The sequence below is a fragment of the Pleurodeles waltl genome, chromosome 4_2, assembly GCF_031143425.1.
Source record: "Pleurodeles waltl isolate 20211129_DDA chromosome 4_2, aPleWal1.hap1.20221129, whole genome shotgun sequence".
NCBI classification, from domain to species: domain Eukaryota; kingdom Metazoa; phylum Chordata; class Amphibia; order Caudata; family Salamandridae; genus Pleurodeles; species Pleurodeles waltl.
Window position 1 is genome coordinate 666604683 of NC_090443.1, and position 14950 is coordinate 666619632.

A 14950-nucleotide genomic window follows, 5' to 3' on the forward strand; every position below is an offset into this window, starting at 1 on the left:
CTTAATCATCTGGCTAACCTCTGGTCTCAGCCCTTCAACAAATCTGAACACAAGATGGTTCATGTCTTTCGGCTCAATGGTCTCAGTACCACTATAATGTTTGAATGCCTTTAACAACCTCTCATAGTAAGCATGTATTGATTCCTTAACCTCCTGTGAGGTCCGGTCGATTTTCTGCCAGTCAGTCACCTTCGGCGACACCTTCTGCTTCAAAAATTCAATCACTTTATGATAGTACTTCATCACCTCCTCAGAGGGAGCTCCAGTCACCTTATCCCTGGCCGGCTCCTTCGTCGGCCAGTCTACCCCTCTCTTGCACTCGAGCCACAAATCAGGCGGAACAATGATCTCAAACAAGGTATTCAAGTCTTCCCAGAGACACTTTGCAAGCTCCACAAACCTATCTGTTTGTTGATACCACTCGATCGGTTTCTCCCTCAATCTGGGATAATCATTTGTAAAAGATAGGATGTCTCCTCTGGACCACGTCACATGAATTAAAACTCCACCAGCTGTTTCTCTCATGGGTAGTATTTTTACAGTTTCCGTATCGGGTGAAGCTTTAGCCCGACTTGACCCCGGACTGTCACCTTTCTTCTTATCTCTTTTCTTTGCCCATATGCCTTCCCACTTTTCTAACGCTCCCCAGATTTGCGCACTTTGCAGTATTTCTTTTGAATGCGCTTTCATTCCGGCAGACCTCATATGCTCAAAGTCTTTTGAATCAAAGTCTAACCTGTAACTTCTTTTCAAATGTTTAGTGTTCTCAATATCAATGTTGTACTTGTCTGCCCGGTTCGCTAATCTCTGATGTACCTTGCCTACCTCTTTAGTAATCTTAGGACACAGATATCTCAGTTCTGCTTCTGTGTATGACTCTAATCTGTTTACCCCCATTGTTCCGTCCACTAGTTCAGCAGCTTCCACCCCCAGTCTCACAAAATTCAGGTACTCATCTCTCCCCATCCTTTCCGGTTCTACTGCAGTCACTGTAGTCTTCTGTGAAGCATAGGTCTTCTATAACCACTCATTCAACTGTTGTACTGTAAAACCTTGCAGTGAAATGTTCCCTGCATGCATCATTGGCAATTGTGAAGCATTCGTACTTATCGTCTGTGGGGTTAGCACTCCTAGCCCTGCCTGTATCATTGCCTCCAACGGTGCTTCAGCTGGGCTAAGATTTAACAAGAGTAGGAAGTTGTCTCTGTATGTGCTATTTCAAAGTAAGGAATAGCATGCACAGAGTCCAAGGGTTCCCCTTAGAGGTAAAATAGTGGTAAAAAGAGATAATACTAATGCTCTATTTTGTGGTAGTGTGGTCGAGCAGTAGGCTTATCCAAGGAGTAGTGTTAAGCATTTGTTGTACATACACATAGACAATAAATGAGGTACACACACTCAGAGACAAATCCAGCCAATAGGTTTTGTATAGAAAAATATATTTTCTTAGTTTATTTTAAGAACCACAGGTTCAAATTTAACATGTAATATCTTGTTTGAAAGGTATTGCAGGTAAGTACATTAGGAACTTTGAATCATTTCAATTGCATGTATACTTTTCAAGTTATTCACAAATAGCTATTTTAAAAGTGGACACAGTGCAATTTTCACAGTTCCTGGGGGAGGTAAGTTTTTGTTAGTTTTACCAGGTAAGTAAGACACTTACAGGGTTCAGTTCTTGGTCCAAGGTAGCCCACCGTTGGGGGTTCAGAGCAACCCCAAAGTTACCACACCAGCAGCTCAGGGCCGGTCAGGTGCAGAGTTCAAAGTGGTGCCCAAAACGCATAGGCTTCAATGGAGAGAAGGGGGTGCCCCGGTTCCAGTCTGCCAGCAGGTAAGTACCCGCGTCTTCGGAGGGCAGACCAGGGGGGTTTTGTAGGGCACCGGGGGGGGGGACACAAGCCCACACAGAAATTTCACCCTCAGCGGCGCGGGGGCGGCCGGGTGCAGTGTTAGAACAAGCGTCGGGTTCGCAATGGAAGTCAATGAGAGATCAAGGGATCTCTTCAGCGCTGCAGGCAGGCAAGGGGGGGCTTCCTCGGGGAAACCTCCACTTGGGCAAGGGAGAGGGACTCCTGGGGGTCACTTCTGCAGTGAAAGTCTGGTCCTTCAGGTCCTGGGGGCTGCGGGTGCAGGGTCTTTTCCAGGCGTCGGGACTTAGGTTTCAGAGAGTCGCGGTCAGGGGAAGCCTCGGGATTCCCTCTGCAGGCGGCGCTGTGGGGGCTCAGGGGGGACAGGTTTTGGTACTCACAGTCGTAGAGTAGTCCGGGGGTCCTCCCTGAGGTGTTGGTTCTCCACCAGCCGAGTCGGGGTCGCCGGGTGCAGTGTTGCAAGTCTCACGCTTCTTGCGGGGAGATTGCAGGGTTCTTTAAAGCTGCTCCTTTGGATAAAGTTGCAGTCTTTTTGGAGCAGGTCCGCTGTCCTCGGGAGTTTCTTGTCATCGTCGAAGCAGGGCAGTCCTCAGAGGATTCAGAGGTCGCTGGTCCCTTTGGAAGGCGTCGCTGGAGCAGAGTTCCTTGGAAGGCAGGAGACAGGCCGGTGAGTTTCTGGAGCCAAGGCAGTTGTTGTCTTCTGGTCTTCCTCTGCAGGGGTTTTCAGCTAGGCAGTCCTTCTTCTTGGTGTTGCAGGAATCTAAATTCTTAGGTTCAGGGAAGCCCTTAAATACTAAATTTAAGGGCGTGTTTAGGTCTGGGGGGTTAGTAGCCAATGGCTACTAGCCCTGAGGGTGGGTACACCCTCTTTGTGCCTCCTCCCAAGGGGAGGGGGTCGCATTCCTATCCCTATTGGGGGAATCCTCCTTCTTCAAGATGGAGGATTTCTAAAAGTCAGAGGCACCTCAGCTCAGGACACCTTAGGGGCTGTCCTGACTGGCCAGTGACTCCTCCTTGTTTTTCTCATTATCTCTCCTGGACTTGCCACCAAAAGTGGGGGCTGGGTCCAGGAGGCGGGCATCTCCACTAGGTGGAGTGCCCTGGGGCATTGTAACACGAAGCTTGAGCCTTTGAAGCTCACTGCTAGGTGTTACAGTTCCTGCAGGGGGGAGGTGTGAAGCACCTCCACCCAGAGCAGGCTTTGTTTCTGTCCTCAGAGAGCACAAAGGCTCTCACCGCATGAGGTCAGACACTCGTCTCTCAGCAGCAGGCTGGCACAGACCAGTCAGTCCTGCACTGAACAATTGGGTAAAATACAGGGGGTATCTCTAAGATGCCCTCTGTGTGCATTTTTTTAATAAATCCAACACTGGCATCAGTGTGGGTTTATTATTCTGAGAAGTTTGATACTAAACTTCCCAGTATTCAGTGTAGCCATTATGGAGCTGTGGAGTTCGTTTTTGACAGACTCCCAGCCCATATACTCTTATGGCTACCCTGCACTTACAATGTCTAAGGTTTTGCTTAGACACTGTAGGGGCATAGTGCTCATGCACATATGCCCTCACCTGTGGTATAGTGCACCCTGCCTTAGGGCTGTAAGGCCTACTAGAGGGGTGACTTACCTATGCCACAGGCAGTGGGAGGTTGGCATGGCACCCTGAGGGGAGTGCCATGTCGACTTAGTCATTTTCTCCCCATCAGCACACACAAGCTGGCAAGCAGTGTGTCTGTGCTGAGTGAGGGGTCCCTAGGGTGGCATAAGACATGCTGCAGCCCTTAGAGACCTTCCCTGACATCAGGGCCCTTGGTACCAGGGGTACCAGTTACAAGGGACTTACCTAGGTGCCAGGGTTGTGCCAATTGTGGAAACAATGGTACATTTTAGGTGAAAGAACACTGGTGCTGGGGCCTGGTTAGCAGGGTCCCAGCACACTTCTCAGTCAAGTCAGCATCAGTATCAGGCAAAAAGTGGGGGGTAACTGCAACAGGGAGCCATTTCTTTACACAAGCCCCCCCAGCCCACAGGCCAGGAGACTCAGCCAAAGCTGGGAGAGTCTTCCTAGTCTGTCAGGCGAGGAAGAGTAGAGGAAATAGGCTGGTTTGTTGCAGGGCCTACTCTGCCTTACATCCTCCTGTTCAGGTCATTCCCTCTGGGGAACTGACCCACTTCCACAGTGATAGGACCTAGTCTGAACTGCCTCTTGTCTGTGCTTTTTATGTCTTCACCCATTCTCTCTATTTTGGGGTTAGAGGTATCCACCTCTGCTAATCTTATCTTAGCGAGGGTCACCCCTAGCTTACCCAAAGAGGTTACCCAGAGCTGGAGTAACCCCACCATGACCAACAGGGTCAGGGGGCCTAACTTGCTATTTGGCATGGGGTCAGACCACCATGCCAAGGATAGTGCAGCCATAAAGGCTAACACCCAGCAGAGGCCACTGACAGCTGTCAGTGCCCAGAACCACACCTTTAGCTCTTCACCTACAAGGGAAGGGGCTAAGTTACAGGCTTCTTTGGGTTCAGGGTGCCTGTCTGCTGTATTAGAGTGGGGGGTTACCACATCTTGTAGTAAACACCCTTCTTCCACTCTTTCTTCTGTTAGCTGAGGAGCCACCCACTCAGGCTTAACAGTTGCCTGACTAGCCAGGACTTCTTGTGGGTCAGGTTGGACTTTATCAGAGCCACTTTTGGAGTTCTCCCCTACTGGAGCAGAATCTCCTTGGCTTGCTGGAACCTTGGCTAAAGGTTGTCCACCTTTCCTACTCTGTTTCCTTTTCTTTTTCTTCTGGGGCCTACTTGCATTTACTGCAGAGGCAGGCACTCCAGAATCCTTGGGAGAGGACTGGCACTGGACCAGTTCCTCTCTTGGGCTCTGACTAACCTCTGGGTAGTCATTTCCAAGGAGACAATCAAGGGGGAGGTCTGTACTGACTACCACCCTTCTCCAGCTAAAAGTCCCACCCACTTCTATGGGCACAAAAGCCACAGGCCTATCAGTGACCCTGTCTGGGCTAACTCTTACTCTGGCCATCTCACCTGGGATGTACTGGTTTGAGAACACCAGCCTGTCATGCACAATAGTGTGACTGGCACAAGTGTCTCTCAGGGCAGTGGCTGGGATTCCATTCACCAGTAGGTGGTGGAAGTGTCTACTTCCCTCTGGAATCTCCAACTCACCTGTTGGGCCCTTTTTCCAGTTGAAGGCTATGAAGACCTCCTCATCTGAGGAGTCATCCCCAATGGCTACACTGGTCACCCCTGGGATTTTGCTAGGGGGTTTGTTTTTGGGACAAGAAGTGTCCTTGGTGTGGTGCCCTGTCTGTTTACAGTTATGGCACCATGCCTTAGTGGCATCCCAGCTCTTACCCTGGTACCCACCTTTGTTTTGGGTTGTGTCTCTGGGCCCACCCACCTGGTCTGGTTTTTGGGGGCCTACAGGGGACTCTTTTTCTTTGTTTCTAGTGTCACCCACTTTCTCCTGGGGAGGCTTTGTAACCCCTTTCTTTTGGTCACCCCCAGTGGAAGTTTTGGTTACCCTAGTCTTGACCCAGTGGTCTGCCTTCTTTCCCAATTCTTGGGGAGAAATTGGACCTAGGTCTACCAGATACTGATGCAACTTTTCATTGAAGCAGTTACTTAAAATGTGTTCTTTCATAAACAAATTATAAAGCCCAACATAGTCATGCACTTCATTTCCAGTTACCCAACCATCCAGTGTTTTCACTGAGTAGTCAACATAATCAACCCAGGTCTGGCTCGAGGATTTTTGAGCCCCCCTGAATCTAATTCTATACTCCTCAGTGGAGAATCCAAAGCCCTCAATCAGGGTACCCTTCATGAGGTCATAAGATTCTGCATCTTTTTTAGAGAGTGTGAGGAGTCTATCCCTACACTTTCCTGTGAACATTTCCCAAAGGAGAGCACCCCAGTGAGATTTGTTCACTTTTCTGGTTTCGCAAGCCCTCTCAAAAGCTGTGAACCATTTGGTGATGTCATCACCATCTTCATATTTAGTTACAATCCCTTTGGGGATTTTCAACATGTCAGGAGAATCTCTGACCCTAGTTATGTTGCTGCCACCATTGATGGGTCCTAGGCCCATCTCTTGTCTTTCCCTTTCTATGGCTAGGATCTGTCTTTCCAAAGCCAATCTTTTGGCCATCCTGGCTAACTGGATGTCCTCTTCACTGGAGTTATCCTCAGTGATTTCAGAGTTGTTGGTCCCTCCTGTGAGGGAACCAGCATCTCTGACTATTATTTGTGGAGTCAGGGCTTGAGAAGCCCTGTTCTCCCTAGATAGGACTGGTGGGGGGGAATCACCCTCCAAGTCACTATCATCATCCTCTGTGTTGCCATCCTCAGAGGGGTTGGCTCTTTCAAACTCTGCCAACAGCTCCTGGAGCTGTAGTTTGGAAGGTCTGGAGCCCATTGCTATTTTCTTTAGTTTACAGAGTGACCTTAGCTCTCTCATCTGTAGATGGAGGTAAGGTGTGGTGTCGAGTTCCACCACATTCACATCTGTATTAGACATTATGCTTCTAAAAGTTGGAATACTTTTTAAGAAACTAAAACTAGTTCTAGAATCTAATTCAAACTTTTACCAAACTTTTAAACTCTAAAAGAAAATGCTAACAGGGACTAACACAAGGCCCTAGCAGGACTTTTAAGAATTTAGAAAACTTTTCAAATTGCAAAAATCAATTTCTAATGACAATTTTGGAATTTGTCGTGTGATCAGGTATTGGCTGAGTAGTCCAGCAAATGCAAAGTCTTGTACCCCACCGCTGATCCACCAATGTAGGAAGTTGTCTCTGTATGTGCTATTTCAAAGTAAGGAATAGCATGCACAGAGTCCAAGGGTTCCCCTTAGAGGTAAAATAGTGGTAAAAAGAGATAATACTAATGCTCTATTTTGTGGTAGTGTGGTCGAGCAGTAGGCTTATCCAAGGAGTAGTGTTAAGCATTTGTTGTACATACACATAGACAATAAATGAGGTACACACACTCAGAGACAAATCCAGCCAATAGGTTTTGTATAGAAAAATATCTTTTCTTAGTTTATTTTAAGAACCACAGGTTCAAATTTAACATGTAATATCTTGTTTGAAAGGTATTGCAGGTAAGTACATTAGGAACTTTGAATCATTTCAATTGCATGTATACTTTTCAAGTTATTCACAAATAGCTATTTTAAAAGTGGACACAGTGCAATTTTCACAGTTCCTGGGGGAGGTAAGTTTTTGTTAGTTTTACCAGGTAAGTAAGACACTTACAGGGTTCAGTTCTTGGTCCAAGGTAGCCCACCGTTGGGGGTTCAGAGCAACCCCAAAGTTACCACACCAGCAGCTCAGGGCCGGTCAGGTGCAGAGTTCAAAGTGGTGCCCAAAACGCATAGGCTTCAATGGAGAGAAGGGGGTGCCCCGGTTCCAGTCTGCCAGCAGGTAAGTACCCGCGTCTTCGGAGGGCAGACCAGGGGGGTTTTGTAGGGCACCGGGGGGGGACACAAGCCCACACAGAAATTTCACCCTCAGCGGCGCGGGGGCGGCCGGGTGCAGTGTTAGAACAAGCGTCGGGTTCGCAATGGAAGTCAATGAGAGATCAAGGGATCTCTTCAGCGCTGCAGGCAGGCAAGGGGGGGCTTCCTCAGGGAAACCTCCACTTGGGCAAGGGAGAGGGACTCCTGGGGGTCACTTCTGCAGTGAAAGTCCGGTCCTTCAGGTCCTGGGGGCTGCGGGTGCAGGGTCTTTTCCAGGCGTCGGGACTTAGGTTTCAGAGAGTCGCGGTCAGGGGAAGCCTCGGGATTCCCTCTGCAGGCGGCGCTGTGGGGGCTCAGGGGGGACAGGTTTTGGTACTCACAGTCGTAGAGTAGTCCGGGGGTCCTCCCTGAGGTGTTGGTTCTCCACCAGCCGAGTCAGGGTCGCCGGGTGCAGTGTTGCCAGTCTCACGCTTCTTGCGGGGAGATTGCAGGGTTCTTTAAAGCTGCTCCTTTGGATAAAGTTGCAGTCTTTTTGGAGCAGGTCCGCTGTCCTCGGGAGTTTCTTGTCGTCGTCGAAGCAGGGCAGTCCTCAGAGGATTCAGAGGTCGCTGGTCCCTTTGGAAGGCGTCGCTGGAGCAGAGTTCCTTGGAAGGCAGGAGACAGGCCGGTGAGTTTCTGGAGCCAAGGCAGTTGTTGTCTTCTGGTCTTCCTCTGCAGGGGTTTTCAGCTAGGCAGTCCTTCTTCTTGGTGTTGCAGGAATCTAAATTCTTAGGTTCAGGGAAGCCCTTAAATACTAAATTTAAGGGCGTGTTTAGGTCTGGGGGGTTAGTAGCCAATGGCTACTAGCCCTGAGGGTGGGTACACCCTCTTTGTGCCTCTTCCCAAGGGGAGGGGGTCACATTCCTATCCCTATTGGGGGAATCCTCCTTCTTCAAGATGGAGGATTTCTAAAAGTCAGAGGCACCTCAGCTCAGGACACCTTAGGGGCTGTCCTGACTGGCCAGTGACTCCTCCTTGTTTTTCTCATTATCTCTCCTGGACTTGCCGCCAAAAGTGGGGGCTGGGTCCAGGAGGCGGGCATCTCCACTAGCTGGAGTGCCCTGGGGCATTGTAACACGAAGCTTGAGCCTTTGAAGCTCACTGCTAGGTGTTACAGTTCCTGCAGGGGGGAGGTGTGAAGCACCTCCACCCAGAGCAGGCTTTGTTTCTGTCCTCAGAGAGCACAAAGGCTCTCACCGCATGAGGTCAGACACTCGTCTCTCAGCAGCAGGCTGGCACAGACCAGTCAGTCCTGCACTGAACAATTGGGTAAAATACAGGGGGTATCTCTAAGATGCCCTCTGTGTGCATTTTTTAATAAATCCAACACTGGCATCAGTGTGGGTTTATTATTCTGAGAAGTTTGATACTAAACTTCCCAGTATTCAGTGTAGCCATTATGGAGCTGTGGAGTTCGTTTTTGACAGACTCCCAGCCCATATACTCTTATGGCTACCCTGCACTTACAATGTCTAAGGTTTTGCTTAGACACTGTAGGGGCATAGTGCTCATGCACATATGCCCTCACCTGTGGTATAGTGCACCCTGCCTTAGGGCTGTAAGGCCTACTAGAGGGGTGACTTACCTATGCCACAGGCAGTGGGAGGTTGGCATGGCACCCTGAGGGGAGTGCCATGTCGACTTAGTCATTTTCTCCCCATCAGCACACACAAGCTGGCAAGCAGTGTGTCTGTGCTGAGTGAGGGGTCCCTAGGGTGGCATAAGACATGCTGCAGCCCTTAGAGACCTTCCCTGGCATCAGGGCCCTTGGTACCAGGGGTACCAGTTGCAAGGGACTTACCTAGGTGCCAGGGTTGTGCCAATTGTGGAAACAATGGTACATTTTAGGTGAAAGAACACTGGTGCTGGGGCCTGGTTAGCAGGGTCCCAGCACACTTCTCAGTCAAGTCAGCATCAGTAACAGGCAAAAAATGGGGGGTAACTGCAACAGGGAGCCATTTCTTTACAACAAGGACCTCGGTTTTTCAACCACTTGCTCTCCTGGGGCCATTAACTGGGGAGTTCTTATGAACCCTCCTCTTATTGCATCTTGGGTCATTACTCCCTGATCACATACGCCAGGCTTCCCTTGTGCATACAATGGCACTGGTGGACCAACAGTAATTGGTAGCGATATTGCAGCGGGTGTCTGACCTGGTCCCAAACCTCGTGGAGCTGCGTTTCCAAAGGTCTGATCCTCTGAAGCCGGAGCAGGTATTAATGGAGGACCTGCTGCTGGGTTATATCCTGGTATCAGTTGTGGCTGCGGCTGGGGCAGCAATTGTGGAGTTGGCTCAATCTGCACTAACCTCGATTTTGTATATATTGGGTCTGGCGGCACTATCAGGTTTGTAGTAGTCTCTAGCACTGGGACGTCTGGATAGATTCTCTGTATCTGTGGTGGAGGTTGCAACTGTATCTGCATGTCTGGCGCAGTGGGTACACTGACACAATTCTGTATTGAACCCGTATCACTAGTCTGTACCGTATCAGTAACTCCCTTCTCCTGTGTCTGGTTCCCAGGACCCGTACTAGTGCTCGGGACATTATCGCTTACCGCATAAGGTGGCGGGCGATCAGGTAATATTCGATCCATAAATTCTTCATCGTCTGAATCATCTTCTTCTTCCCAAGGTCTCTTAGTTTCCTTAGGCTTTGTCTGTTTTACAGGTGGATTTCTTTCCCTGCGTCTCTTCTCCCTGTGTTATTGCTGGGAACAATTTCAATCCATCAACTATTCCCCATCTCCACATTTTGCTCTCATTATCCCACCTAGCTTCTGCATAAGTCTTTTCTGCCCTTTTAATTCTTCTTTGGAATTTTTCCTGTCTCTGTTTAAGAGCCATTAGATCCCAAATCGCTAAAGCCTCATACTGAGCTGGCCTCGGAGGTGTTTTTTGTACGCTTAACATCCACCTCAAATTCTCTAGCACCCTCGTATTGAACGTCCCATGTTCTGGGAACGCTAAACATCCCTCTTTCTCTGTTAATTTGCGCCACTATTTCATCCATAAACAAGGCACAACACCTTTTTCCTCCATAACTATGTAGGCTGGAGTACCCTCCGGCGGTGTAGGCTCCCCTTCACTCGCCATAATGTATACATCTCCTTTCAGAGCACTCTTAAAAGCTTTGACAAAATTCATCTCTGCGTCTTTTTTTTTTGTTTGTATTTCATCAGAAAGTGACTTTAATTCCCAGGACACTCTTCACCCACTTTTCTTAGCCTATTGCCTCCCACGGACGGCAGCCAATCCGTGCGCGACCCCTCTCGACAACTGACCTATCTCAGCGCGGCACCACTGATGTCACACTCACACACTGCAGCTGACAAAGTCTTGCGGCTCGTCCGCCCCTCACTGGATTCACACCAAACTAATGCAAAATTTTACTGCGAGCACCTTAACAACAACACAAATTTGCCGGTTTACTACAGGAAGGGTAACACATCCGCTTCAGAACTTTACAGAGATTTCACTTGCAGCCTCGGCCGCTACTGTCTCCTTCTCAATTCCCGCATACGCAAGCAGAATTCGACCCGCAAATCCTACTCTCGACTTGTCAATGGTACGTCCTACTGCACTTTAGAACTTGCCAAATCTCCATCGAAGGTTTCACACATACAATTTGACTCAAACTTGACTTGTCAACCACGCCCGATTGACCTATTAAACCGCACAAATTACAACATCAACCCAAGTGTCTCCCACACTTGTCAATATACTCCGGAGTCTTAGACCACGACGGGTCCGTACATAAACAACCAACCACGTGGATAATTTTGAGCACAAAGCGCCACACTCATATGAAGTACGCCGACTTCCCTACTCTCATACTGCGGAGTACGCCCACTCCTACTAAAACAACATTACCTGGCCTAAATACACACAAACTTCACAATTCAGCTGCAAAATGCATAAGCTGAGCAATCGCAAATCCTACACCACACATGCTATGATGCAGAGAACATTCCCAACTCACTTAGGCAGGCTCCGAGATCCCGGGAAAGTCATGGTGAATTTAGAAACACATCATACCTCCAATTTGCATTATCTCAGAAAAACAATTTAAACAATGATTCTCCTTCCTAGGGCCCCAAAGGGCCAAACCGTCGCTCTGCTACCAGAACTGTTAACGCGTCCCTTTATGATATTTTATTACACATTAGGACTTGTTTTAGGCCAATGAATCTTTTGACCCAGTTGAGAGACACCTTAGGACGAGATAGCTAATCAATATATCAATCAATACATCAATAATGTCATCAATATTTATCACGACAATGCATTTCACTTTAGTCAAAGTCATTAATCAATTCAAAGGCACTACCATGACCTTTCAGCCATGAATAACCACACCTTGTTTAGTAGAATTTTATGAATTTTATTCCCTATTAATTACAATCTAACAGCAAATGCTTAATCTCAACACCAAGAAACATAATAGCATAGTCACAATATGGCAACTTTGGTAAGCTTTCATTAAAGCAAGAATCACAAACATCAGAACATAACACAGCGTGAACATAGATCAATTTTAGCAGAGAGTGAGCCAATAACACGTCAGTTCAACATAGCATAATCTCAGTCGTTTGTCTATTTGCGTCAGTTTGATGATCACCTGTCCTAACCACTGATTAGCATTCACATGTTGGGCTTCATGCAAAACAATTTAGAACACTAACTTGGAAAACATCTAGCTAAGGTCTCTGTCAAAAGCAAGCAGTTGGTACCTAGAAAGGAAAAGCAAACAGACAAATCACAAATGCATTGTCATAATTACCCTCCAAGGATTAGGTCAGCACACAGGTTCAGCTTTCGTCTTCAGGACATCAGTCAAATCGCCATCAGTCAGAACTCTGCTCTGGGACAAAAGGGCACTTTCCTCATAAGGAGGTAAAGTGTAAAATGGACAATCTAAGGGCGAGGATGGTTTTAAGTAAACCACCAAGTCACCAAACAGAGTGACAGAGTTTCTGGATAAAATCAATAGCATTCCCTACCTAATTCTAAATGACTTCCCGTGACATGGGTTGTTATCACTTTTTTAATGTACATTCCCCCAAAATTCTATTGGACATTCGTTATACCCTACTATCTTTAACCTATCAAATAAGCATTAGGTAATCCTAATCTTCAGCCCATATTATTTTACAAGCTTTTGATTGGTCTTCGTAATTGACATCTTCACAGGTGGCACGTCCGGTATGATTTCATCTTTTTGTAATTCTTTGCACATCTTTTGGTCTGCAGTTCAGTTATCTTCACCGGTTTGAAAGACCTTGTACATTACATTAATCTACACTGTTTCAATTAATTTTAACATTTATTTTGCAAGACGATGAGAAGCGGTGGGAAACGGATTTACATGGTTACATTCATCTTCCAAAAAGAACTTGCAGGGTCATGTACCCTGTGAGTCAGCACACTGAAAAATAGAAAATGCATTTAATATGACAGCCAAGCAGCTAAGCTGCAGCTCATGCTAACTTAAGGCCTATGAGGTTTTCAATACAGATTTAATAACGCAAATGTTAGTATAAGCTCATTTGAACTTTACATAAACATTTTGGTCATCATTATTAGTTTGCGTATACATTGGTGGCCACTCTTCATGGTCACAATTCAAGCGCACCTCTAAGCAAAATTGCTATTACTATAGTTTCTATGCGGCATCATCACACCTTAATTCATAAACATTTCATGTTAATATAGATTATATAAGCTACGCTCTCTCAGAGTAAATTACTTAAGACTACTAATGTTAAGATATCCCTATGCTAACTAAAATCGTGTTAATCATGTGAGGAGGATTAATATTAGTTTCAGATGAACGTTTCATCAAGCACAAATAAAAAAGATGATGACACTGTAACGCCACTTGTTCAACCAGCAGCCCAGCTCGGCTAAATGACCTGCGCTTGTAACAGAAAAAAAACATTGTTCCCCCTGTACAGCAGAAAAAAGTATTATTATATATTTGTATTGAGCCACACCATGGCTGAGGCTGCGTTTGTATTGGTATTCTTTAATACAGAGACAGATACACGTGGCTCATACCCTCAAAATAAAAGCACTTGCTGATAATAAAAACAGTGAATGAAATGCAATATTAAAAATGAATAAGGACGATTTACATAAAGTTCTATTTAAGCATGATGTCCGTGTCCTTTAGCAATCTTAAAACGTGGAAAAATAGCAAGCATTTTGTAATTGGCAAAACCGGCATCCATAGGCTGGTGTACCCAAATTAGAATTAGAATTAGGTTTCCCTCTCTTCTAAACCACATCATCTAAGTTGTACCATCTGTAGATCAATACGATCTTATTTGTGACTTGACATAAGGCGCTGGTGCTTATTATTCGAACTATTATGTGGCGTATTTCTTTACGCTTACAACATTCGTAAATGTTCCGCCATTTTAGTTCTTCTCTATGGGTCTACCTAACTGAGATTTCTATGTACTGGATCTGACCTATCGTCCGCTTTCTATTTCAACACAAGACAACGCGGTTTTCTCTCTTCGCTACATAATTCAGCAAAGTCTAATGAGGATAACGATTGGATAGGAGACGTCGCGTGGTATTTCTGTCCCGCCTCGCGAGATTGGTTGGCGTCGTCTCGTCGGAATGTGTAGGGTGGCTAGGATCGGCCATTTTCCTTCTTTCTTTGCAACGCAGTGAGAGAGGAAGGAGCAAATTTTATACTATGGCTGACTATTCTACTGTTCCACCACCCAACGGCTCCGCCGCACCTCCTGGGGGAGTCAACGACGCCTTCAAGGACGCTCTTCAGCGGGCCCGACAGGTGTGTTTGTTAGTGAGAGTGCCAACGCATGAGTCTGGCGTCGATGGGCCTTTAGCGGGGGTGGGGGCGTTCTGGGTGGATGGAGAGGAAATATGCGTGGAGGCTGGTATGGATCGCGGTCGGTTTGTACCTTACCGTTCTCTGGTGATATTGCTCCTTGAATTTTTACACTTAAGAAGGGACTCGTAGCACGGTGCCTTGCCTCCATGGAACTGAGTAGGGACATTTCATCCTCTTCTATTATCGCTGTATGATGCCTTCCTTTTTAATGGGCTTTCTCATGCATCGATCCCTGTTGGGTGATAGTACGCTGTTTGGGCACGGCACTGATTTTTAATATTACCAGGTCTCACGGCGCTCTAAATAGGGTGACTGGTTTAGTTAAGCGAAATCTGTGTTTTTCCGTGCTGTGTGGGCATGTATCACATGCATTGCGTAGTCTTAATTGCTGAATGATAGACTGGTGAATGTGATTAGTTTCTGTTTCTACGTCTGTTTCTATTGACCGCGAAGCATCTGGCCTTCGGCAGAATGGTTGTGAAACTCAAACAACGTCATTCCGAGTAATGCCTAGGGTGTCACTACGTCTGTTGGGTGGTGCGTAGCACTCCCTTCTGTTGTGGTCTCAATAACAGCTGGTTTCAAAATGAAGGCCTGTTTAGGGCGTTTTGCTGATGTGCACGAAAACCAACTACTTACTCTACACTACACGTTTCCGTAGTTCAGCGCGGCTTTGTGATATCAACCCACCCAT

General features: G+C 46.9%; 1 protein-coding gene across 13 annotated transcripts in view; it reads left to right on the forward strand.

The window, feature by feature from the left end:
• Window positions 1–13967: 13967 nt before the first annotated feature.
• Window positions 13968–14950, forward strand: part of FUBP1 (far upstream element binding protein 1) — a 32546-nt gene continuing 31563 nt past the window's right edge. For 11 of the 13 annotated variants that reach the window (XM_069232226.1, XM_069232229.1, XM_069232232.1 and 8 more), the window contains exon 1: window positions 14003–14196. In XM_069232226.1, the coding sequence (XP_069088327.1) occupies window positions 14098–14196 (99 nt within the window). In that variant the 5' untranslated portion in view covers window positions 14003–14097. Of the gene's footprint in view, window positions 14197–14950 lie in introns of all 13 variants that reach the window. The other 2 variants (XM_069232237.1, XM_069232236.1) reach the window with 2 other exon arrangements.